Source organism: Salmo salar, chromosome 03 (assembly GCF_965601325.2).
Source record: "Salmo salar chromosome 03, fSalSal1, whole genome shotgun sequence".
NCBI lineage: Eukaryota > Metazoa > Chordata > Actinopteri > Salmoniformes > Salmonidae > Salmo > Salmo salar.
In genome coordinates, this window is record NC_138293.1 from 74,458,897 (window position 1) to 74,486,447 (window position 27,551).

Consider the following 27,551-nt stretch of genomic DNA (forward strand, 5'->3'; position numbering starts at 1 on the left):
ATTTGTCTCTTGACCTGTGCACCCACGTTAAACTTCAATTTGTAGGCTAGGATGTAGCAACCTCATGATGGGTATAGGACAAATTCAAGTATCATGCCGTAGTCTAAACCTATCGCTGTTACACGGAGCTTGGTGAAAGGAATATGAATGACATCCAATATACTGTAATAGAATTAAGGCCCTTAAAAAAATTAACCGTCCTCCCTAATCTTAAATGGCACCGACTGCCACTGACCCCTTCTACCCACACCCCTCCCACAACCCTTTCCACCCCTTCTTCTGGACTGGGCCCTGCTGCCTGGACAGATTGGCAGGGAAAGACTGGCGTCTCCTGAGCCTCCTCCCTCCTCTTCCACACCCTGCCCTCATGAAACCGAGGCAGTGAGTATAGCATTACCTCATACCAGGGCCGTCACCATGCCCCCCCAGGTATGCAGCTCTGGCTTGATGGATTACAGACAGATGCAGAGTCAACAAAGAGCCAGAGGAGTTCACAATCAGAGTGTGAACCGTTAAGCCCCAATATGTCATTAACTAAGACTTTATAAACACTCCGTAAGCATTTGTGGTGGATAGGAACAGTGGCAGTCGTATTTGGCAATGTCCTCTAATATAAAAGTTTTTTTCTGAGCTTTGAGCCAGACCTATTTTAAGCGCCCTCTGGTAAGGCACGGAGAGAGATGCGGAGGGAATGGTAATGAATGGAGATGAATGGAAAAGATAGAGGACAGTTTGGGATGATATTTATGGGGTCTCGTTTATTCCAGTCTGCAGATTCTACTTCCTTAAAGAGGTGTCCTTTTCCTCTGTGCCAAAGTGTTTTTTGTTGAAAGCTTTCTATTTACAAGATGTTCTAAAATACTTGGTCATATTTACGACAATACCAAATATTATTTGGTATTGTCCTCTCTCTCCGTTTACTTCTCTACCACTCATATTACCATGTCTCATCCTCTCTCCTCCACTGTTCCACTATAGACCTTCACCCAAGACGTGTGCCAGCGGATGGGGGTGGGGTAGCGGCGAGAGACATCACTTGAGGAATGCATACAGGCTATAATTCTTATCATCATTACTGTCTGATAAAATACAGTGTGATATACTACCCTCCCAGGTTCCCTCCCAGGTTCTCTCCCCTCCCTTCCTATGTTCCCTTACAGGCTTACCTCAGGACTGTAGTACCCTAGTAAATGTCCTCCCACCTCTTCCTGTTGCCATGTTGGAAAACATGAAAGTGGTTCGTTTAACAGGTGAAGTTATAGTTGCCAGCCCAGTGACTTCTATAGCCCACACATGCTGTGGTAAAAGACAGCTGCAGCGATTACACAGCACAACTACTGCACAGTGGAAACAAATACACCTGGCTGGGACCCACCACAACCTCCGCCAAGTTACAACCACAAATAATTACTACATTAGAGTGGTATTAATGCTATTCATAGCAAGACCTGATGCCAGCAATATAGGCCTGCGTATATGTTATGGTATTCATTCAACTTACATTACTCTCCCTCCACCATGCCACCTTCCCTAGTCCCCTACTACTACTCCTTAGAATATGCCCCCTCCTTCTGCCTTTGTTCAGAAAACACTGTATGACATATACCTCTATAACTCATCATCGGAACTGTCAAATAAAATCACCAAATGATGGAGCGATATAGAGAGCAGAGGCTTAAGTGTACTCCCATGCTGCCAAAAGCATCACTCTCTTCATCCTCATCATAAAACGATGAAACTCCATCAGTCACACTCTGCCCCCAGCATAGATGCCAAATGCCAATAATACCATTGATACTCCACCACACGCTCAGCGGTATAAATAGACCCTTTGAATATAAATCTCCCCTTTGAGTCCTTATGTGAATATGCCCGATTGGTGCTATAGTTGAATATATTTATGAAAATGTGAAAATGCCAGCATTATACGCAGGTTGAGGTTTATTTTCATGAATCTTGCCCCGTATGCAGAACTGAGCTTTTTCCACTAGATGGGCCAGCTGCAAAGTCAAAATCGTCTGTATTGTAAAAATGAATGAAAATAAAAAATGAGCTTTTTGGTCTTAATTTAAGGTTAGGGTTAGGCATTAGGGTTAGCAGTGTGGTTAAGGTTAGCGTTAGGTTTTGATTACTTTGTGGCCACACTTCAGAGCTGCCTCCAGGGCAAGATTCATGACAATAAATTCCAACCTGCATATTATACCATGGTGACTTTTATAGATAAACAAGCACATGCTGATGTCTAGATAAAGATGTTTATTTGTATCACATACTGTATGTACTGTAGGTCATGCACTTAGAAGTATAATTACTCATTGAATTACAATACTAGATACAACTACGAACACTAAACATTTGGACTTTATTAGCCCACACAGCTACAAGGAGGTTAGGTTTAGGTCCTCATGTTGAAGTTTATAGAGACCACAACTGATGTATAGAACAATCTTAAAATGATCTACTTTGGTTTAGAAACAAGCATCATGAAACCTCTTAACACAATAAATTAATTTGATTTGGTGAAAATCACCTGTTTGGACCTAACTTGCTTACTTCTTTTTCCATGTGGTATCTTCCATGAAATGATGGAAGAAACCCCTTTGGCTCAACTTAACCCACTCTCCCATACTGATATGCAGGATTTTATGGGGTGTGCAGCATCACATGTGAGTAATGTAATGAGACATGTACAGTGCATTCGGAAAGTATTCAGACCCTTTGACTTTTTCCACATTTTGTTACGTTACAGCTTTATTCTAAAATTGATTAAATTAATTGTTTTCCTAATCAACTTACACACAATAGCCCATAATGACAAAGCAAAAACTGTATTACAAATAAAAAAACATACCTTATTTACATAAGTGTTCAGACCCTTTGCTATGAGACTCGAAATTGAGCCCAGGTGCATCCTGTTTCTATTGATCATCCTTGAGATGTTTCTACAACTTGATTGGAGTCCACCTGTGGTAAATTCAATTGATTGGACATGATTTGGAAAGGCACACACCTGTCTATATAAGGTCCCACAGTTGACACTGCATGTCAGAGCAAAAACCAATCTATGAGGTCGAATGAATTGTCCGTAGAGCTCCGAGACAAGATTGTGTCAAAGCAAAGATTTGGGAAAGGGTACCAAAACATTTCTGCAGCATTGAAGGTCCCCAAGAACACAGTGGCCACCATCATTCTAAAATGGAAGAAGTTTGGAACCACGAAGAGTCTTCCTAGAGCTGGCCGCCGGGCCAAACTGAGCAATCAAGGGAGAAGGAAGTTTGTCAGGGAGGTGACCAAGAACCCGATGGTCACTCTGGCAGAGCTCCAGAGTTCCTCTGTGGAGATGGGAGAACCTTCCAGAAGGACAACCATCTCTGCAGCACTCCACTAATCAGGCCTTTATGGTAGAGTGGCCAGACGGAAGCCACTCCTCAGTAAAAAGGCACGACAGCCTGCTTGGAGTTTGCCAAAAGGCACCTAAAGGACTGTCAGACCATGAGAAACAAGATTGTTTGGTCTGATGAAACCAAGATTGAACTCTTTGGCCTGAATGGCAAGCTTCACATCTGGAGGAAACCTGGCACCTTCACTACAGTGAAGCATGGTGGTGGCAGCATCATGCTGTGGGGATGTTTTTCATCGGCAGGGACTGGGAGACTAGTCCGGATCGAGGGAAAGATGAACGGAGCAAAGTACAGAGAGATCCTCAATGAAAACCTGCTACAGAGCGCTCAGGCCTCAAACTGGGGCGGAGGTTTACCTTCCAACAGGACAACGACCCTAAGCAGCCAAGACAACACAGGAGTGGCTTCGGGACAAGTCTCTGAATGTCCTTGAGTGGCCCAGCCAGAGCCCGGACTTGAACCCGATCGAACATCTCTGGAGAGACCTGAAAATAGCTGTGCAGCAACGCTCCCCATCCAACCTGACAGAGCTTGAGAGGATCTGCAGAGAAGAATGGGAGAAACTCCACAAATACAGGTGTGCCAAGCTTGTAGCGTCATACCCAAGAAGGCTTAAGGCTTAAATCGCTGCCAAAGGTGCTTCAACAAAATACTGAGTAAAGGGTCTGAATACTTATGTAAATGTAATATTTCTGTTTGTTGTTATACATTTGCAAACATTTCTAAAAACTTGTTTTTGCTTTGTCATTATGGGGTATTGTGTGTACATTGATTGGAGAAAATAACAATTGAATACGTTTTAGAATAAGGCTGTAACCTAAACATTTTTGGAAAAAGGGAAAGGGTCTGAATACTTTCTGAATGCACTGTATGTCACACGTATGTCACACGTCTATAGGTTGTAGATATCTCTGTGGTGTTGTGAGGGACACCAAGCGCCATTAACACAACATGTTGCCTTTAACTCACGGTTGTAGACATGTTAAAGTGTCACGCCTGCTCCCTCTCCCACTCCCTGGCGCTCGAAGGCACCACGCTCCCCAGCATTACGCACTCCTGCCACCATCATTACGCACACCTGCCTTCCCCTGTCACGCGCATCAGCAATTATTAATTAATGTTCGTATGGATTAATGTTCGTAGGATTAATGTTCGTATGTCATTGTGTGCTGATGCTGTTCCTGTCTTGTTCCATGTCTGTTCCTCATTAAATGTTCAACTCCCCATACCTGCTTCTCTACTCCAGCGTCGGCCCCTACATTAAAGAGCCTATAGGCAGGTATTTCAGAAGCCCTCTAACATTGGCTTAAGGGAAAGGAATCCTCACCAAGCATACTGTAGATGCATTACCGCAAGGCTAAAATATATAACTAATGGTAGTATAAAACAAACATATGTTCTTTTCAAGATATCACAGATTCAACTCTTTAAGACAACTCTTGCTAATGTATATACATTGTGACCTGGGTCAGTTATGAAATTAGCTAACACTTCAAAGATTAAGCCTTTGAAAGTGATTTATAAAATGAGGCCACACGTGGCAGTAGACTGTCTATGATTTACTACTACTGTATCGGAGGGAGGAGAAGCACACAGAGAGAAGGAAGAGGGGGAAATGTCAAGAGAGATTAAGAACATTCCACGGAGGTTACCCTTCAAAGAGAGAGAGAGGGAGAAGTAGAGGGGGAGAGAGCTGACAGAGTATATATATATATATATATATATATATATATATATATATATATATATATATATATATATATATATATATATATATATAAAATAAATACTCAGGCTACCTGGTACGAATGTTGAAAGATTCTGTATATTTTGAGAAAGAATATGATGTCCTTAGTCCATATAACCCTGTGAGTGAAGACGTGCACTTTCATTTACTGTATAGCATAGTTCAAATGCCCCCCCCCATGCATTTCCATTTAATATTGAATGGTAAAGAACTTGCCATTTTGATTTGTCCCTGATTTTAATCTGTAAACCTCAAATGATGATAATATGATGGATTTTTCCCCAAAAAGATGAAGCACCGCTTTTCAGAGCAGTGAGGTTGAGGCATGAATACAGAGAGAAGATACTGTTCTATATCCTCTGTCATATATATATATATATATATATATATATACACAGTTGAAGTCGGAAGTTTAAATATACCTCAGCCAAATACATTTAAACACAGTTTTTCACAATTCCTGACAATTAATCCTGGTAAGAATTCCTTGTCTTAAATCAGTTAGGATCACCACTTTATTTTAAGAATGTGAAATGTCAGAATAATAGTAGAGAGAATGATTTATTTCAGCTTTTATTTCTTTCATCACATTCCCAGTGGGTCAGAAGTTTACATACACTCAATTCATATTTGGTAGCATTGCCTTTAAGTTGTTTAACTTGGGGCAAACATTTTGGGTAGTCTTCCACAAGCCTCCCACAATTTGGGTGAATTTTGGCCCATTCCTCCTGACAGAGCTGGTGTAACTGTCAGGTTGGTCGGCCTCCTTGCGCGCACACGCTTTTTCAGTTCTGCCCACAAATGTTCTATGGGATTGAGGTCAGGGCTTTGTGATGACCACTCCAATACCTTGACTTTGTTGTCCTTAAGCCATTTTGCCACAACTTTGGAAGTATGCTTGGGGTCATTGTCCATTCGGAAGACCCATTTGTGACCAAGCTTTAACTTCCTGACTGACATCTTGAGATGTTACTTCAATATATCCACATCATTTTATTTCCATATGATACCATCTATTTTGTGAAGTGCACCAGTCCCTCCTGCAGCAAAGCACCCCCACAACATGATGCTGCCACCCCTGTGCTTCACGGTTGGTATGGTGTTCTTCGGCTTGCAAGCCTCCCCCTTTTTCCTCCAAACATAACGATGGTCATTATGGCCAAACAGTTCTATTTTCGTTTCATCAGACCAGAGGACATTTCTCCAAAAAGTACGATCTTTGTCCCCATGTGCAGTTGCAAACCGTAGTCTGGCTGTTTTCTGGTGGTTTTGGAGCAGTGGCTTCTTCCTTGCTGAGCGGCCTTTCAGGTTATGTCGACATAGGACTCGTTTTACTGTGGATATAGATACTTTTGTACCTGTTTCCTCCAGCATCTTCACAAGGTCCTTTGCTGTTGTTCTGGGATTGATTTGCACTTTTCGCACCAAAGTACATTTATCTCTAGGAGACAGAACGCGTCTCCTTCCTGAGCGTTAAGACGGCTGCGTGGTCCCATGGTGTTTATACTTGCGTACTATTGTTTGTACAGATGAACGTGGTACCTTCAGGCGATTGGAAATTGCTCCCAGGGATGAACCAGACTTGTGGAGGTCTACCTTTTTTTCTGAGGTCTTGGCTGATTTCTTTTGATTTTCCCATGATGTCAAGCAAAGAGGCACTGAGTTTGAAGGTAGGCCTTGAAATACATCTACAGGTACACCTCCAATTGACTCAAATGATGTCAATTAGCCTATCAGAAGCTTCTAAAGCCATTACATAATTTTCTGGAATTTTCCAAGCTGTTTAAAGGCACAGTCAACTTAGTGTATGTAAACTTCTGACCCACTGGAATTGTGATACAGTGAGTTATAAGTGAAATAATCTGTCTGTTAACAATTGTTGGAAAAATTACTTGTGTCATGCACAAAGTAGATATCCTAACCGACTTGCCAAAACTATAGTTTGTTAACAAGAAATTTGTGGAGTGGTTGAAAAACGAGTTTTAATGACTCCAACCTAAGTGTATGTAAACTTCCGGCTTCAACTGTATGTATGTATGTGTGTGTGTGTGTGTGTGTGTGTGTGTGTGTGTGTGTGTGTGTGTGTGTGTGTGTGTGTGTGTGTGTGTGTGTGTGTGTGTGTGTGTGTATATATATATACACTGCTCAAAAGAATAAAGGGAACACTTAAACAACACAATGTAACTCCAAGTCAATCACACTTCTGTGAAATCAAACTGTCCACTTAGGAAGCAACACTGATTGACAATAAATTTCACATGCTGTTGTGCAAATGGAATAGACAACAGGTGGAAATTATAGGCAATTAGCAAGACACCCCCAATAAAGGAGTGGTTCGGCAGGTGGTGACCACAGACCACTTCTCAGTTCTTATGCTTCCTGGCTGATGTTTTGGTCACTTTTGAATGCTGGCGGTGCTTTCACTCTAGTGGTAGCATGAGACGGAGTCTACAACCCACACAAGTGGCTCAGGTAGTGCAGCTCATCCAGGATGGCACATCAATGTGAGCTGTGGCAAGAAGGTTTGCTGTGTCTGTCAGCGTAGTGTCCAGAGCATGGAGGCGCTACCAGGAGACAGGCCAGTACATCAGGAGACGTGGAGGAGGCCGTAGGAGGGCAACAACCCAGCAGCAGGACCGCTACCTCCACCTTTGTGCAAGGAGGAGCAGGAGGAGCACTGCCAGAGCCCTGCAAAATGACCTCCAGCAGGCCACAAATGTGCATGTGTCTGCTCAAACGGTCAGAAACAGACTCCATGAGGGTGGTATGAGGGCCCGACGTCCACAGGTGGGGGTTGTGCTTACAGCCCAACACCGTGCAGGACGTTTGGCATTTGCCAGAGAACACCAAGATTGGCAAATTCGCCACTGGCGCCCTGTGCTCTTCACAGATGAAGCAGGTTCACACTGAGCACATGTGACAGCCGTGACAGAGTCTGGAGACGCCGTGGAGAACGCTCTGCTGCCTGCAACATCCTCCAGCATGACCGGTTTGGCGGTGGGTCAGTCATGGTGTGGGGTGGCATTTCTTTGGGGGGCCGCACAGCCCTCCATGTGCTCGCCAGAGGTAGCCTGACTGCCATTAGGTACCGAGATGAGATCCTCAGACCCCTTGTGAGACCATATGCTGGTGTGGTTGGCCCTGGGTTCCTCGTAATGCAAACAATGCTAGACCTCATGTGGCTGGAGTGTGTCAGCAGTTCCTGCAAGAGGAAGGCATTGATGCTATGGACTGGCCTGCCCGTTCCCCAGACCTGAATCCAATTGAGCATCTGGGACATCATGTCTCGCTCCATCCACCAACGCCACGTTGCACCACAGACTGTCCAGGAGTTGGCGGATGCTTTAGTCCAGGTCTGGGAGGAGATCCCTCAGGAGACCATCTGCCACCTCATCAGGAGCATGCCCAGGCGTTGTAGGGAGGTCATACAGGCACGTGGAGGCCACACACACTACTGAGCCTCATTTTGACTTGTTTTAAGGACATTACATCAAAGTTGGATCAGCCTGTAGTGTGGTTTTCCACTTTAATTTTGAGTGTGACTCCAAATCCAGACCTCCATGGGTTGATGAATTGGATTTCCATTGATTATTTTGGTGTGATTTTGTTGTCAGCACATTCAACTATGTAAAGAAAAAACTATTTAATAAGATTATTTCATTCATTCAGATCTAGGATGTGTTATTTTAGTGTTCCCTTTATTTTTTTGAGCAGTATATATAATATATATATATATATATATATATATATATATATATATATATATATATATATATATATACGCAACAGGAAACAATTTCAAAGATGTTACTGAGTTAAAGTTCATATAAGGAAATCAGTCAATTGAAATAAATTCATTAGGCCCTAACCTATGGATTTTACATTACTGGGAAAACAGATATGCATCTGTTGGTCACAGATACCTTAAAAAAAGGGAGGGGCATGGATCAGAAAACCAGTCCGTGTCTGGTGTAAGCACCATTTGCCTCATGCAGCTCAACACATCTCCTTCGCATAGAGTTGATCAGGCTGTTGATTGTGGCCTGTGGAATGTTGTCCCACTCCTCTTCAATGGCTGTGAAAAGTTGCTGGATATTTGCAGGAACTGGAACACGCTGTCGTACACGTCGATCCAGAGCATCCCAAACGTGCTCAATGGGTGACATGTCTGGTGAGTATGCAGGCCATGGAAGAACTGGGACAGGAATTGTCTACAGATCCTTGCGACATGGGGCTGTGCATTATCATGCTGAAACATGAGGTGATGGCAGCGGATGAATGACACAGTGGTGTAAAAATACTTTAAAGTACTACTTAAGTCGTTTTTTGGGGTATCTGTACCCTACTTTACTATTTATATTTTTGACAACTTTTACTTTTACTTCACTACATTGCTAAAGAAAATCATTTACTTTTTACTCTATACATTTTCCCTGATACCCAAAAGTACTCGTTACATTTTGAATACTTAGCAGGACAGAAAAAGGTTCCAATTCACACAATTATCAAGAGAATATCCCTGGTCATCCCTACTGCCTCTGATCTGGTGGACTCACTAAACACACATGCTTCATTTGTAAATTATGTCTGTGTTGGAGTGTACCCCTGGCTATCCGTAAATAAAATAAAAAACAAGAAAATGGCGCCATCTGGTTTGCTTAATATACGGAATTTGAAATGATTTGTACTTTTACTTATATTTTAGCATTTACATTTACTTTTGACACTTAAGTATATTTAAAACCAAATACTTTCAGACTTTTACTCAAGTAGTATTTTACTGGGTGACTTTCACTTTTACATTTTCTATTAAGGTATCTTTACTTTTACTCAAGTATGACAATTGGGTACTTTTTCCACCACTTTAATGACACGACAATGGGCCTCAGGATGTGCATTCAAATTGCCGTCGATAAAAAGCAATTGTGTTCATTGTCCATAGCTTATGCCTGCCCATACCATAACACCACCGCCACCATGGGGCACTCTGTTCACAACATTGGCATCAGCATACTGCTCGCCCACACGACGCCATACACGTCTGCGGTTGTGAGGCTGGTTGGACATACTGCCAAATTCTCTAAAACAACGTTGGAGGCAGCTTATGGTAGAGAAATGAACATTCAATTCTCTGGCAACGGCTCTGGTGGACATTCCTGCAGTCAGCATGCCAATTGCACGCTCCCTCAAAACGAGATCTGTGGCATTGTGTTGTGTGACAAAACTGCACATTTTAGAGGGGCTTTTTATTGTCCCCAGCACAAGGTGCATCTGTGTAATGATCTTGCCGTTTAATCAGCTTCTTGATATGCCACACCTGTCAGGTGGATGGACTATCTTGGCAAAGGAGAAATGCTCACCAACAGGGATGTAAACAGATTTGTGCACAACATTTGAGCTATATAATCTTTTTGTGCGTATGGAACATTTCTGGGATCTTTTATTCCAGCTCATGAAACATGGGACCAAACTTTACATGTTGCATTTATATTTTTGTTCAGTATATATTTAGAGGAAGGCTTGACAGTGATGGGGCAGCTTGGGTATAGAAATTGAGGAAATCAAACACTGGTTCATCAACTATCTCAAAGGATATTTGTTAAATATACACCATGGTATCCATCTCTCCCATGACTAAATCTGATGGAGCTGACCCTCAAGCCCTCAACTGAACACTTCTCACCATATCTGACCCCTGATGGCCTTTCTCATCTCCCTCTAGCTCCTTCTCACTTTCTCTCATTTCTCACTCTCTTCTTTTCTCTCTTTCTCTCGCTCTCATCTTTTCTCTCTGTCTGTCATTCTGTCTGTCTCTCTCTCTCGCACTCAATCTCTGTCTCTCTGACTTAACGCTGTACTTAGAACTTTTGGTATGAGTACGGCAGATAGACAGACACTGAGCCGGCCTGTGATAGAGAGAGTGCTGACAGGTCGTAACCAGAGAGAAGCCTTGGCCTAACAAGGCTGAAGGCCTGAAGTAGAGAAGGGGTTGGGTGTTGGTCTAACCAAAGACAATCACTTGTCAAATTCCGGCCTGTTTTTATAGTATCCTAAGGCATCTTATTTAGCAATGGAATCTAGGGATGGTCTCATCTATCCATTTCTGCAATCATAAATTTTCATGGGAATATGAACAGGGGATTTGACTGGTAACCACCGTTCTGGAACATACTGTAGTATAGGGACAGGATTTGTCATTTTGATTGCTGACTTCTACAATGTTGTCACAGAGGAGACCATGCAGTGATAGTCAGCACATGTTCCATATTTCTCCTGTGCTTCACAACAGCCACTCATCCTGTGTCCTTTAACAATGTCATGATGGGTGGTTAAACAAATTCTTTGTGCCAGCTTAGGACACAAGGCCTTGTCATCGGGGCGTACCGTCTCATGGCATGTGCTCAATGGTGCATAACACCCATCCCAGTCAACAATAATGGACTGAGCAACGAATGGAGCACCAGAACTTCACTGACCCACTTACCTTCCATCTATGGACTCGGCCTGCTAAAAAAGGTACAGAACCTGGGCTAAAGAAGGCATTTAATGCCCTGCGCGTCAAAGACCCCCCCCCCCCCCCCCCCGAGACCTAAGACAGTGGGTGTTGCCAGGGATAAAACTAGATGTGCTGAGAACGTTAACATATTGCTGCCTGAAAAACAAACCTTTTCAAAAATAGAAGTGTCGGCTGCTCAGTATGCCAACACTGAGACCACAGCCAGGGTCATTCAGCACAACCAGAGTGTCAAGGCCAAGGCTGAAATCTCAGAATTGCAGTTCGGTACACTCCTGGGACAATAGTTCTGAAAAGTCAGTTGTGATTGATCAGATGGAGATGGTTCGGGAGACTTGGTTGATGTTCTACATTCTGTGGTTGGGTGGTTTAATGGATTTAGCTGACTACAAATCCCAAGGCACTCAGACTATTTATGTTATCACTTTAACAGGTGCTCTGAACAAGGACAAATTATCTGTACAAATTATAGCTTTGGAGTGCAGATCCATGTGTCCTGCCAGTTTGAGCCAGAGATCATTACCGTTACTGTGATGTTCAGTTTGTTTTTCAGTAACTAATTCTTAATCTCTACATTCATTAGGCACCCTTGTGGAGGTATTGTTTATCTCAGATATCAGTACTTTGATGGTCTTAAACCCTATCAAAAGCATCTTAGTCTTGAGGCTGCATTCTTTGATATTTTTCAGTCACATTATTCTTCATGATCCTTGACTTCGGCGATGTCATTTACAAAATAGCCTCCAACACTCTACTCAGCAAATTGGATGCAGTCTATCACAGTGCCGTCCGTTTTGTCACCAAAGCCCCATATACTACCCACCACTGCGACCTGTATGCTCTTGTTGGCTGGCCCTCGCTTCATATTCGTCGCCAAACCCACTGACTCCAGGTCATCTATAAGTCTTTGCTAGGTAAAGCCCCGCCTTATCTCAGCTCACTGGTCACCATAGCAGCACCCACCCGTAGCATGGGCTCCAGCAGGTATATCTCACTGGTCTCCCCCAAAGCCAATTCCTCCTTTGCCCGCCTTTCCTTCCAGTTCTCTGCTGCCAATGACTGGAACGAACTGCAAACATCACTGAAGCTGGAGACTCATATCTCCCTCAATAACTTTAAGCACCAGCTGTCAGAGCAGCTCACAGATCACTGCACCTGTACATAGCCAATCTGTAAATAGCCCATCCAACTACCGCATCCCCATAATGTTATTTATTTTATTTATTTTGCTCCTTTGCACCCCAGTGTCTCTACTTGCACACTCATCTTCTGCACATCTATCACTCCAGTGTTTAATTTCACCACTATGGCCTATTTATTGCCTTGCCTCCCTTATCCTACCTCATTTGCACACACTGTATATAGACTTTTTCTATTGTATTATTGACTGTATGTTTGTTTATTCCATGTGTAACTCTGTGTTGTTGTTTGTGTCGCACTGTTTTGCTTTATCTTGGCCAGGTCGCAGTTGTAAATGAGAACTTGTTCTCAACTAGCCTACCTGGTTAAATAAAGGTGAAACAAAAATCAAAATGATCTTCTTTTTATAACTACCCATCTCTATCAAGAATATACACACAGTAGCCACTGTTTCTATAGCATGTTGATGTTTATTGGGATGAATCTTGTCCTGGAGGCATAATTGAGTGATTTCCACAAGATGGGCCAGCTGCAAAGTCAAAATTAGCTATATTTGTAAAAAATACATTTTTAAGGTTAGGGTTGGGCATAAGGTTAGCAATGTGGTTAAGGTTAGGGTTAATTATTTTATGATTTTGTGGCTGTGCCAGCTAGCGACTACATGGCATAGCTGCCTCCAGTACATGAGTCATCCCAATGAATGCCAACCTTTTTTTCTATATACAGTGTACTTACATTGACTCCAATTCCAATACTTTTAATTTGCCAGAGGCAGAGCCTGAAGAAATTGGTAAGAACTGCACAAAGCAAGGTTGAGTGAATGTGCAACTCCTCTGTGGTTACATTAGAATATGTATTTGTTTATCGTATGAACTTATGTGTTATGTGTCTATGTACCGGTATGATATTGTATGTACAATGTACATGGGAATGCATTAATGTATCAACATTCTGAATTTGCACTACAGTGCTGTGTGCAGACGTGGATTATGCATATCTAGACTTCTACATAATACATGTACATTCAAATCATTTGTGAATGTTTGTATGTATGCATGTTTGCACAGTGTGAAGTCAAATATTGGTAATTCACAGTGGTGATTATTTTATGTTAACTATATTGTAAGTTTAATGGTCCATGATGTTTTCGACATGGTATGGTTGGAATCTAACCTTTCCTCTCTTTACAGAACTTCTACATACAACTGATGAAAACATATGTCACTTAGTTATTCATTATCGTATATGTTTGTCTTTAATTATAGCTGCCAAGACAGATAAGGCTGCAGCAGCACCTGCTGGTGAGTCCACTCATAACAAATGGATGCCAAATACTTATACATGAAATACTTCAATGAATGGTTAGGCCTATAGTAAAATCAATGTCTGATTACATTTTTCTCCCTTTTTATTTTTTATTTACAGATAAGGGTGGGTGAGAACAGGGCATGTGTGTGTGTGTGTGTGTGTGTGTGTGTGTGTTAACCTGTGTCCCTTTGTGTGTGTTTGTGTTAGTCAGTAGGGTATAACCATCCCCTCATCATTCCAATGTAATGTCGGTTAACTGTTTTCCCTCACTCAGCGACGCCAGCGGAGGATCATGGTAAGGCCTCTAAGACCAATCACAGAAGTAGCTTTCTGTGGGGATGAGACTGAGAGTGGCCATGCATGATTCTCACCACGCACCATGACAGTGTTGATCAGATAGAACGCCAATACACTTAACTTAGGGCTTCACACGTTTATATTCATGCCTATCACAATTTCCTACTGGTTTATGCATGACAAAGCAGACTATATTCATTTAAATGATATATTAGTCATTATTCATCTGATTCTTATTGGGTTTTTTTTATTACCTGAGATGACAGGTCACCAATCAGTTGGTAAGAACTACCTATGTTAAGGTTGAGGTGATGTTTGTTATGTGGGTTATTTTGGCACTGGAGTGTGTGTTTCTGGGTGCGTGTGTGTATCTGGGTGTGCGTGTGTGTATGGGGTGTGTGTGGTGTGGTCTGTGTGAGTGTGTTTATTATTATTTATTGTGTGTGTGTGTGTGCTGTAAAAAAAATACAAAATCTGTTGGTTCAACGTACATTTGTAAAACAACCAGCTGCAGTAGGATTGTTCAACAAACTCACAACAAAAAACAATTGTACGTTGAATCAACATATTTTTGTTACAGTGTATACATACATGCATACATACATACATACATACATACATGCATATGTGGAGGACTGTTCAGGAAACGTTTCGGATGTGTATTTCCTTTGACTCAGTATGTGAGTTTGTGTGAGTGTCTGCTACTGCAGTATACCACCTTTATTACACACTTACTCCACACTGAAATCCTCTTATTTTAGTGGCAGAGGCCCAGCCTGCTGAAGAGGGTTAGAGCTATTCTGTCTGATGTGTCATTTGTGTTGGTGTATGTATTGTATGTGGAAGTGTGCAGGTATAGGTTTTTGTCCGTGTTGTATGTGTGTGTGTGTGTGTGTGTGTGTGTGTGTGTGTGGTGTGTGTGTGTGTGTGTGTGTGTGTGTGTGTGTGTGTGTGTGCGCGTGTGACTGTATGTACATAATGCTAGCTCCAATACGGACTTAAGTCCAGTACCCCCTACTGAAATCCATTTGTGTGTATTAACAGAGGCCCAGCCTGCTATAGAGGGGAAAGGTTTTTGTGGCTGAATGTATTACTTAAATATGTGCATGCAGCACGAGCACATAGGTTGGGTGTGTACACGGTAAGTTTGCATATATTGGGAGAGTGTTGTATGTGTACACCGTGCATCATGTCAGCTCTATTCAACAATGAAGTCCAGTCGTCCTCCCTGATAGCCCTGTTTATTTTCACTGACAGAAGCCGAACCTGCTGTAGAGCGTAAGAGCTGTTCTGGCTTAATATGGTCCTTCAATGTATAACACACACAGCATTAAGTTGAAGTCAGTGTGTTATCTACGGTTCATCAGAGAGATGGTGGAGGCATTTGCTTGTGGGTATACGAGTAGTTTATGTGTGTGTGAGAGTGTATATGTACATGAAGGATCTTAATTTGAGCCAGATTGCTACAGCAGGAAAATAATCCTGCGGGAACTGGAAATGTGAATTATTATGTTGATTATAATTCATGGATATTTTTTGTAGGGATACATTTTATGTTTGACGTTTTAAAGTGGAAATTACAAACTTTAGAAGCCTTTTTAGACCTTGAATACACTACAAGTTTGCATTTCCTGCTGTGCAGGAAAATTCTGATCAACAAAAGAGTGGTCAAATTAAGAACCTGTATGCATACTGCATTGATGCTAGCTTTGGTACAGACTCAGATCATTTGGTACAGTCTAGTTCATATCACTGAAATTCTGTCATTGTATTGACAGTGGTCGACCTTGTTACGGAGGGTAAGAGCTTTTCTGGCTAAATGTGTTAGTTGTGTCTGTATGTGTGAGTTCATATTGCATCATGTAAGGCAACTCTACTCAACATTTAAGTCCGGTTCCTTAAACCCTCTTATTTATATTGGCTAAGAGCTTTTCTGTCTGAGTGTGATAGTTACGTGAGTGTATGCAATGTATGAAGATAGCATTGTGTGTGAGTGTGTGTGTGTATTTATATTTTCTAAGTAATTACTCAAGTTCCTCTTCTAAAAGCCCTTCGTTTTCTTGGCAGAAGCCCGGTCTGCTATAGAGGGTAAGAGCTTTTCTGGCCTAACATGTCACTTGTACGGAATGTGTGTGTGTGTGTTTGTCTGTGTGAAATAGGTGCAATACTACTTATTCAGTTCATCCCCCAAAACCAGCCTGCTGCAGAGGGTAAGTGCTTCTCTAGCTGAATGTGTTACTTGTATGTGTGGGCATACTGTTATGTGGAAGTGTACCTGTATGTGTTTATGTATGTGTGGATATGGTGCATCATGCTAGCTTTACAAATGGACAAAACAGTTTTTCTAATTCTACTCATGCTCAATTAATGCCCTGCCTAATATCTTAGCATTTTCATTAGCAGATGGTGTTACAGATGGTAAGAGCTTTTCTGGCCTATTGTGTCACTTGTAAAAATGTGTATATGATGTGTGTGTGTTTGTGTGCAGGACCGGCTTTAGCCTGTTGGGGGCCCTGAGCGAGGTTTTGGCTAACAAAATCAATGGGGATTGAGACCCCGACTGAGTTTTTTTGGGGGGGAGGGGGTTTGGGGGCCCCCTAGCGGCCTGAGGCCGTAAGTGACCGCTTTTGGCGCTTATGCCTTGCGTCATGCTAACATTAAAATCATATAATTTTAATTAACAGAGGCCCAGCCTGCTCAAAAGGATAAGCTTTTCTGTCTGGATGTGTTACTTGTACAGAGCGGGTGTGCAATGTGCATCATGCTAGCATTACCAGTCATGTTAGTGAATGTGGTGTGTGTGTGTGTGTGTGTGTGTGTGTGTGTGTGTGTGTGTGTGTGTGTGTGTGTGTGTGTGTGTGTGTGTGTGTGTGTGTGTGTGTGTGTGTGTGTGTGTGCCTACTATTATGTGGAAGTGTACCTGTGTGATTGTATGTATGGGTGTCTGGTGCATCATGCTAGCATTACTAAGTTATTTCAACCCCTGCCAAATATGTTATAATTTTCTGTTATAGATGGCCTAACATGTCACTTGTATAGAGTGCGTTTGTGTGTGTGTGTGAGTGGTGTGTTTGTCTTTTTAAAATGCGTGGCTCATGCTTAACAACTCATGTTAGTTAAATGTATCCCTTAAATCCTCATGATCTTTTATTAACAGAGGCACAACCTGCTACTGAGGCTAAGATGTTTTCTGGTCTAACATGTCACTTGTGTATAATGTATGTGGGAGAGTGGCTGCGTTTGTGCGTGTGTGTTTGTTTGTGTACATACAAGGTGCAACATGCTAGCATAATCACTGTGTTAGTTCAATCATCAGAGGCCCAGCCTGCAACATTAACACAGGCCCAGCCTGCAACATTAACACAGGCCCAGCCTGCAACATTAACACAGGCCCAGCCTGCAACATTAACACAGGCCCAGCCTGCAACATTAACACAGGCCCAGCCTGCAACATTAACACAGGCCCAGCCTGCAACATTAACACAGGCCCAGCTGCAACATTAACACAGGCCCAGCCTGCAACATTAACACAGGCCCAGCCTGCAACATTAACACAGACCCAGCCTGTAACATTAACACAGGTCCAGCCTGTAACATTAACACAGGCCCAGCCACAACAGAGGATAAGAGCTTTTCAGTCAATGTGTTAAGCCTTAATTGACACCCTACGCTGTATGCAACTACAATAAGCTAGGCAAAATGGCGATCCTCTATAGTTGCGAAGCTAAAATATGCAGACGTGTGCAGCCCCGCAATTAGAAACTTGATGCAAGTACGCAGGAGGATCGCCATTTTACGTAGCTAATTGCATTCGGAAAGTATTCAGACCCCTTGACTTTTTCAATATTTTGTTACGTTACAGCCATGTTCTAAAATGTATTAAGTAAAAATCTACACACAATACCCCATAATGACAAAGCAAAAGCAGGTATTTAGAAATTGTTGCAAATTTCTTAAAAATAAAAAACTGAAATTCCTTATTTACATGAGTATTAAGACCCTTTGTATGAGACTCGAAATTGAGCTCAGGTGCATCCTGTTTCCATTTATCATCCTTGAGATGTTTCGACAACTTGATTGGAGTCCACCTGTGGTAATTTCAATTGATTGGACATGATTTGGAAAGGCACACACTTGTCTATATAAGGTCCAACAGTGCAGTTCATGTCAGATCAAAAACCAAGCCATGAGGTCGAAGGAATTGTCCGTAGAGCTCCGAGACAGGGTTGTCTCAAGGCACAGATCTGGGGAAGGGTACCAAAAAATGTCTGCAGCATTGAAGTTCCACAAGAACACAGTGGCCTCCATCATTCTTAAATGGAAGAAGTTTGGAACTACCAAGACTCTTCCTAGAGCTAGCCGCCCGGCCAAACTGAGCAATCGGGGGAGAAGAACCCAATAGTCACTCCGACAGAGCTCCAGAGTTCCTCTGTGGAGATGGGAGAAACTTCCAGAAGGACAACCATCTCTGCAGCACTTCACCAATCAGGCCTTTATGGTAGAGTGGCCAGATGGAAGCCACTCCTTAGTAAAAGGCACATGACAGGCAGCTTGGAGTTTGCCAAAAGGCACCTAAAGGACTCTCAGACCTCGAGAAACAAGATTGTCTGGTCTGATGAAACCAAGATTGAACTCTTTGGTCTGAATGCCATGCGTCATGTCTGGAGGAAACCTGGCACCGCTCATCACCTGGCCAATACAATCCCTACGGTGAAGCATGGTGGTGGCAGCATCATGCTGTAGGAATGTTTTTCAGAGGCAGGGACAGGGAGACTAGTCAAGATCGAGGGAAAGATGAACAGAGCAAAGTACAGAGATCCTTGATGATAACCTGCTCAGGACCTCAGACTGGGGTGAAGGTTCACCTTCCAACAGGACAACGACCCTAAGCACAGAGCCAAGACAACGCAGCAGTGGCATCGGGAGAAGTCTCTGAATGTCCTTGAGTGGCCCAGCCAGAGCCCAGACTTGAACCTGATCGAACATCTCTGGAGAGACCTGAAAATAGCTGTGCAGCGATGCTCCCCATCCAACCTGACAGAGCTTGAGAGGATCTGCAGAGAAGAATGGGAGAAACTCCCCAAATACAGGTGTGCCAAGCTTGTAGCGTCATACCCAAGAAGACTTGAGGCTGTAATCGCTGCCAAAGGTGCTTCAACAAAGTACTGAGTAAAGGGTCTGAATACTTATGTAAATGTAATATTTCTGTTTTTTTTTATACATTTGCAAACATTTCTAAAAAAATGCTTATGTAAATGTGATCTTTCAGTGTTTTATTTTAATACATTTTTGCTTTGTCATTATGGGGTATTGTGTGTAGATTGATGAGGGACAAAAAATTATTTAATCCATTTTACAATAAACGATTTAATCCATTTTACAATAAGGCTCTAACGTAAAAAAAATATGGAAAAGGTGAAAGGGTCTGAATACATTCTGAATGCACTGTATATTAGCCTTTACTTGTTTGTTTGTATCTTGTATACATATTTGCGGAAGTGTCGTGTGGGTGGGTGGGTGTGGGTATTTCAGTGTGTGCTTCTGCATATAAAGCACCAGTGAAAGTTTAGACACACCTACTCATGAATTATTTTTTATTTTTTTCTAAGCGCACACCAGATATTTTCTACATTGTAGAATAATAGTGAATACATCAAAACTATGAAATAACACATATGGAATCATGTAGTAACCAAAAAAGTGTGAAACAAATCAAAATATATTTTAGATTTTTCAAAGTAGCCACCATTTGCCCTGATGACAGCTTTGCACACTCTTGGCATTCTCTAAACTGGCTTCATGAGGAATGCTTTTCCAACAGTCTTGAAGGAGTTCCCACATATGCTGAGCACTATTTGGCTGCTTTTCCTTCACTCTGTGGTCCAACTCATCCCAAACTATCTCAATTGGGTTGAGATCGGGTGATTGTGGAGGCCAGGTCATCTGATGCAGCACTCCATCACTCTCCTTATTGGTCAAATAGCCCTTACACAGCCTGGAGGCATGTCTTGGGTCATTGTCCTGTTGAAAACAAATGGCAGTCCCACTATGCGCAAACCATATGGGATGGCGTATCGCTGCAGAATGCTATGGTAGCCATGCTGGTTAAGTGTGCCTTGAATTCTAAATAAATCACAGACAGTGTCACCATTAAAGCACTCCCACACCATCACACTTCCTCCTCCATGCTTCACAGTGGGAACCACACATGCGGAGATCATCCATTCACCTACTCTGCGTCTCACAAAGACATGGTGGTTGGAACCAAAAATCTCAAATTTGGTCTCATCAGACCAAAGGACAAATTTCCACCAGTCTAATGTCCATTGCTCGTGTTTTTTGGCCCAAGCAAGTCTCTTCTTATTATTGTTGTCCTCTTAGTAGTGGTTTCTTTGCAGCAAATCGACCATGAAGGCCTGATTCACACAGTCTCCTCTGAACAGTTGATGTTGAGATGTGTCTGTTACTTGAATTCTGTGAAGAATTTATTTGGGCTGTAATCTGAGGTGCATTTAACTCTAATGAACTTATCCTCTGCAGCAGAAGTAACTCTGGTTCTTCCTTTCCTGTGGCGGTCCTCATGAGAGCCAATTTTATCATAGCGCTTGATGGTTTTTGCGATTGTTCTTGACATTTTCTGCATTGACTGACCTTCATGCCTTAAAGTAATGATGGACTGTCATTTCTCTTTGCTTATTTGAGCTGTTCTTGCCATAATATGGAGTTGGTATTTTACCATAGGGCTATCTTCTGTATACCACCCCTACCTTGTCACAACACAACTGATTGGCTCCAAAAAAATCCACAAATTAACTTATAACAAGGCACACCTGTTAATTTAAATGCATTCCAGGTGAATATCTCATGAAGCTGGTTGAGAGAATGCCAAGAGTGTGCAAAGCTGTCATCAAGGCAACGGGTGGATACTTTGAAGAATCTTGTTAGGTGCCTCCTAAGAAGAGGTAGGTGCAGGAGTCAGGAGCAGGAGAGCAAGGAATATCCAGTAGCACAAATGTTTATTGAACGTCCCAAAACACGACAACTACAGGTGGGGAAACACACCCAACGAAATCGACACACACAGGGAAATAAACGTAACACACGGAGGAGAAACATCTACTCCTAAATACATTACAAACGGTACAACACGACCGTGAAAAGAAAAGAAAAACCTGTAGCGCAGACACGCACCCCAAGCAGACCAACAACAGCAAATAATCCCGCACAAAGACTAGCAGGCAGCGGAGGTTAATAAACCCACTGAAATTAACTAATAGGACACAGGTGTAAACAAAACAGACAGACACAAACGAAAAGGAAAAATGGATCGGTGGCAGCTAGTAGGCCGCCGCCGCCGACGACCGCCGAGCACTGCCCGAGCAGGGAGAGGAGCCACCTTCGGTGGAAGTCGTGACAAATCTGAAATATAATATATCACTTTTTTGGTTACTACATGATTCCATATGTGCTATTTCACTATTATTCACTATTATTCTGCAATGTAGAAAATAGTAAAAATAAAGAAAAGCCCTTGAATGAGTAGGTGTGTTCAAACTTTTGACTGGTACTGTATATATTAGCATTCTCCTCATACTTAACCATAAAACCTTTTACTTTCTTCTATCAGAGGTGAAGCACCCTGAGACAAGGAAGGGTACTGTTAACAAAAGGATTGTAGTGCAGTGACTGTATGAATGCACAAATGTATTAAGTTTGTGTGTATTTGTATGAACCAGCATGTATGCCAGTGTCATCATGGGTAAGCCTATGTATTTTTGTATGTTTTGTTTTTATGATCTAGTATTTCATATATTCATATATCCACAACTTTTTTCTCCGGTCACAGACTCCGTACACAGGGACAGTATATTTGGTTGTTGTTTAACCCTTCGCTGTCCGCAGTACTAATGTCTATGTACCAATTGTTTCTTTTCATTCAGAGGGAAGTGAGTGCAGAGATGGTAAGGAAAGGAAACAATACACAACTCCCCCTCTGTGTTTGTGTGTTCTTATGCTTCCCTGCTTCCTGTCAATCACCTGGTTAACGTGCATGTCTGTCAGTCTCAGTCACGGCACGGTGTGTCGGTGACCTGAGTGTCCGTCACGGTGGACTGACAAACGGAGACTACTGAATCCTGGGATTGCTCTGGCGAAGGCCTTCATAGTCTGACTGTAGCAGTACAGACCATTGTAGATGGCAGTCGGTAATGGAAGAGATCCTGCAGGCCTATTTTATGGGTTTATGGATACTGTATCATTTATGTAGAGATCTTTAGGAACATCTGTTGAGGAGTTAGACCCAGAAAATCAGTCTGACAGATAGTTGTGATATCAGCGCCGACTGATACTAATTACTAGAGATCAGCGGTGAGTTTCCAAAAAACATAAAGATCATATTGGCAAAATGGCATAAAATCATCATTTTTCTATTGCTTATGAATGTACTTAAGATGATCTTTAGTGCTAAATATGATATTCATGTTTTTGGGAAACTCACCCCTGATCTGTTGAGATTAGACATTACATGATACAGTATCATGGTTTCGTCAAAGCATCCAAGTGAAGGAATTGTATTAAACATCAAATGACCTTGACTTGAAATTGATGCAGAGTGAAAACGTAATCTAAATTACAAATGACAAAATGATATATACTGTATATATTTACTCTGGGTATATATCGTGACCTGTGTGTATGTGTGCACTTACTAAGGTAATGGTTTAATAGAAGGATAAATTGATGATAAGTTTTGCTGTTTTGTTTAGTTAGTTCAAATACTGTTCCTGCACAATACCATATCCCCTATCATTAATCACTGTATTGCAAAAGATGTTGATGTGAAATATCAAGGTATTATCTGTTCCTGAAGTGTTACAGTAATAATGAATTAAGTGATATTTACCTACAATAATATTTCCCATAATACGCATTATCCCCCAAAATGATCTTAGTGAAGAATTGTTATGGTTTTGATGGTTGCCGGTTCTGCTCTTCCATTTGAGGTGTTTACCGCTGCACTCCCAACCTCTCACAGTTTCAAACCGCAGCGACTTTCCAATGTGAGAGTGAAATGGTGTAAAGGGCTGAAGGAAAAGTATCCCTTGGGTGCTGGTCCAGGATCAGCTTGACCTATTCACATTCTTACTGAAATGATTTAAATCACACTAGAGAACTGAGCCTGGATCTGTGCACAGGGGTCACTTGATTCCAATCAAAATAACTGAGCCCATAAAAGCAGATAGAGGGGCATAAGCGGTGTGACTCTGAGTTTATGGAGGTGCATGACCTCACTTGATTCCTGACCCTTGTTCCATTCTCTCGACAACCTTTTCACCCAATCAATTGGTCAATTGATATGGCTTTTTACCTGCTTCTCTATGCTTATAAACTCTCTTTTTCCATAGAGCTCTTGTCAGATTCAGAAGGTGAGAGAACAAATAAATTGTGTTCCGTTTGCACCGCTAATAATTCCCCTAAATTCTCAATAATAATAATAATAATAATAATAATCATTGTAATGATGAGTACAGTGTCACCAACGGGTTTGAATTTGACGACTGTGGAAATTCACCGTCTAGTTTTTACCTCCATTTTGAAAAGAAAGGAAATGTTCATCCAAGTTAGAGAGGGAAGAGAGAGACGTTAAGTGTGTGTGAGAGAGCACCTGCAGGTCAGGTTTTCATAGCTGCTCAGTAAACGCTCATCTTTCAGATTACAGTAAAGATACTACAGCTAATGTGTTCCCCGCTGTGTTTCTCTCTCTCTCTTTCTCCCTGATACAGAATTGCCCGATGATGGTAAGACAAACAAATACTTGAGCTTGTATTTGTCTATCTGCTGACACAAAACAATGCAATCCTTTTTTTGAAAAGGAGGGAGCACGCAAAGGAACAGGAGCCAGCAGTCATGCTTTGATAATATCACAACATTAAAGAGCTATATTTACTTTTGTCAAAGTGGGACAAGACTAGTGGAAAGGGATGGATAAACACGTCTTCAGATGTGTTTTTAGTTCCTTGTTCATTCCCAGGTGGGCTTACCTTACTGCTGTTAAAGGCCCTCTTCTGGTGTTGACTAGACGCTTGGATACTGACCCTCAGATAAATACAAGACTGATGTCATGTCACATGATTTCTCATGATCATCCATTAGAATAGTGGAGACATTTCAGGGAGTGGAAACACATGCCGCAGCACTTTTCTGTCTTTGAGAAAAGCTGTTGCTAAATGTGGATACAAGACGTCTCAATAAGTCACAGGGTGAACAAAGACAAGCTTTACCTCTGACCTTTGATCTTGCTGCCTAGTAGACAAAATATCAATAAATGAATGGTATTTACAGTGGGGCAAAAAAGTATTTAGTCAGCCACCAATTGTGCAAGTTCTCCCACTTAAAAAGATGAGAGAGGCCTGTAATTTTCATCATAGGTACACTTCAACTATGACAGACAAAATGAGAAACAAAATCCAGAAAATCACATTGTAGGATTTTTTAATGAATTTATTTTCATATTATGGTGAAAAATAAGTATTTGGTCAATAACAAAAGTTTATCTCAATACTTTGTTATATACCCTTTGTTGGCAATGACACAGGTCAAACGTTTTCTGTAAGTCTTCACAAGGTTTTCACACACTGTTGCTGGTATTTTGGCCCATTCCTCCATGCAGATCTCCTCTAGAGCAGTGATGTTTTGGGGCTGTCGCTGGCCAACACGGACTTTCAACTCCCTCCAAAGATTTTCTATGGAGTTGAGATCTGGAGACTGGCTAGGCCACTCCAGGACCTTGAAATGCTTCTTACGAAGCCACTCCTTCGTTGCCCGGGCGGTGTGTTTGGGATCATTGTCAAGCTGAAAGACCCAGCCACGTTTCATCTTCAATGCCCTTGCTGATGGAAGGAGGTTTTCACTCAAAATCTCACCATACATGGCCCCATTCATTCTTTCCTTTACACGGATCAGTCGTCCTGGTCCCTTTGCAGAAAAACAGCCCCAAAGCATGATGTTTCCACCCCCATGCTTCACAGTAGGTATGGTGTTCTTTAGATGCAACTCAGCATTCTTTGTCCTCCAAACACGACGAGTTGAGTTTTTACCAAAAAGTTATATTTTGGTTTCATCTGACCATATGACATTCTCCCAATCCTCTTCTGGATCATCCAAATGCTCTCTAGCATACTTCAGATGGGCCTGGACATGTACTGGCTTAAGCAGGGGGACACGTCTGGCACTGCAGGATTTGAGTCCCTGGCGGCGTAGTGTGTTACTGATGGTAGGCTTTGTTACTTTGGTCCCAGCTCTCTGCAGGTCATTCACTAGGTTCTGGGATTTTTGCTCACCGTTCTTGTGATCATTTTGACCCCACGGGGTGTGATCTTGCGTTGAGCCCCAGATCGAGGGAGATTATCAGTGGTCTTGTATGTCTTCCATTTCCTAATAATTGCTCCCACAGTTGATTTCTTCAAACCAAGCTGCTAACCTATTGCAGATTCAGTCTTCCCAGCCTGGTGCAGGTCTACAATTTTGTTTCTGGTGTCCTTTGACAGCTCTTTGGTCTTGGCCATAGTGGAGTTTGGAGTGTGACTGTTTGAGGTTGTGGACAGGTCCCTTTTATACTGATAACAAGTTCAAACAGGTGCCATTAATACAGGTAACGAGTGGAGGACAGAGGAGCCTCTTAAAGAAGTTGTTACAGGTCTGTGAGAGCCAGAAATCTTGCTTGTTTGTAGGTGACCAAATACTTATTTTCCACCATAATTTGCAAATAAATTCATTAAAAATCCTACAATGTGATTTTATGGATATTTTTTTCTCATTTTGTCTGTCATAGTTGACGTGTACCTATGATACAGGCCTCTCTCATCTTTTTAAGTGGGAGAACTTGCACAATTGGTGGCTGACTAAATACGTTTTTTGCCCCACTGTATAAACAAAGGTTAGGTGCTTTGGTCTAATGTTTGGTTTTCAGTCTCTATTTGTCTGTTCACTGATGTTGTTGTGTCTATGATGTCTGATGAGCAGTCATCCATGACCTTATTCTACCCCTGACCTCTATGACCTCTCCCTACTTTTAGAGACTGTCCCAGGGGGGCAGTCCGAGCTGACCGGACTATTTGTAGAGAGGCCAGAGAGCACTACAGTAATCAAAGGTGAGTCCACTAACCTCTTCCCCCTTTCTGAGACATACTGTAACACTCTGAAGTTTGGATTGACACTCACATACGGATCATGCATAAGAACCCTAAAAACACCATTATCCAGAGGTCAGAATTTCTGATGTAAATTGTGGGTGGCAGGGAAGAACGTCACATTTGTGGCTAAAGTGGACTCATCTGACCTGCTGAGGAAGCCCAACATGAAATGGTTGAAAGGGAAGTGGCTGGACCTGGGCAGCAAGGCTGGCAAGCACGTGCAGTTTAAAGAGGCCTATGACAGGAACTCCAAGGTGTGTGTCACTGTTTTCACATTCTCTCAAATCTGCACAAGTGAAAGTCTACTGTACATCTGTGTTACTCTTTTGTGTGTGTGTGTGTGTGTACTGTGTGTACTGTGTGTACGGTGTGTGTGTGTGTGTGTGTGTGTGTGTGTGTGTGTGTGTGTGTGTGTGTGTGTGTGTGTGTGTGTGTGTGTGTGTGTGTGTGTGTGTGTGTGTGTGTGTGTGTGTGTGTGTATTGTAAGGGTGTATGTCTTCCTCTCTCACTATCTCAACCAGGTCTACACATATGAGATGAGCATCATCAAAGTAGTGGAAGGAGACGCAGGTGGCTACCGCTGTGAGGTCACCTCCAAAGACAAGTGTGACAGCTGTACATTTGAAGTCACAGTGGAAGGTGGGTCCCTCCCAGGCCATCATTGTCAGCCATTTAGTCATGTATCTGTCACTTAACCTGTGGTCAGTGAGTTTGTCAGTAAGTCATTCAATATTTGATACAGAATGTATAATGATAAAGCAGGTAGTCTATATGTGTTTCAGTGTCAGTACTCAGTCCATTATTCATCCTGATTTTTCAACTGTCTGTCAGTTAGTCCAGTGTTCCTCTCACCGTTCCCTCCCTCTGTCATGTTTCAGCCGTACAAGAAGAGCAGCCCGCCAACATCCTGGATGCCTTCAAGCGATCGTGAGTGTCACTGTCAGGGTGGTTCC

The 27,551-nt window shown here is 42.2% G+C and overlaps 1 protein-coding gene across 2 annotated transcripts in view; it reads left to right on the forward strand.

Moving 5' to 3' along the window:
- Positions 1–16,501: 16,501 nt before the first annotated feature.
- Positions 16,502–27,551, forward strand: part of mybpc2a (myosin binding protein Ca) — a 30,739-nt gene continuing 19,689 nt past the window's right edge. Inside the window, exons 1-8 of one of the 2 annotated variants that reach the window (XM_045715278.2) lie at positions 16,502–16,617; positions 22,348–22,368; positions 23,812–23,832; positions 24,190–24,204; positions 26,482–26,556; positions 26,704–26,852; positions 27,120–27,237; positions 27,477–27,525. In XM_045715278.2, coding sequence (XP_045571234.2) covers positions 16,518–16,617; positions 22,348–22,368; positions 23,812–23,832; positions 24,190–24,204; positions 26,482–26,556; positions 26,704–26,852; positions 27,120–27,237; positions 27,477–27,525 — 548 coding nt within the window. In that variant the 5' untranslated portion in view covers positions 16,502–16,517. The remainder of the gene's footprint in view (positions 16,618–22,347; positions 22,369–23,811; positions 23,833–24,189; positions 24,205–26,481; positions 26,557–26,703; positions 26,853–27,119; positions 27,238–27,476; positions 27,526–27,551) is intronic. The other variant, XM_082971697.1, reaches the window with a different exon arrangement.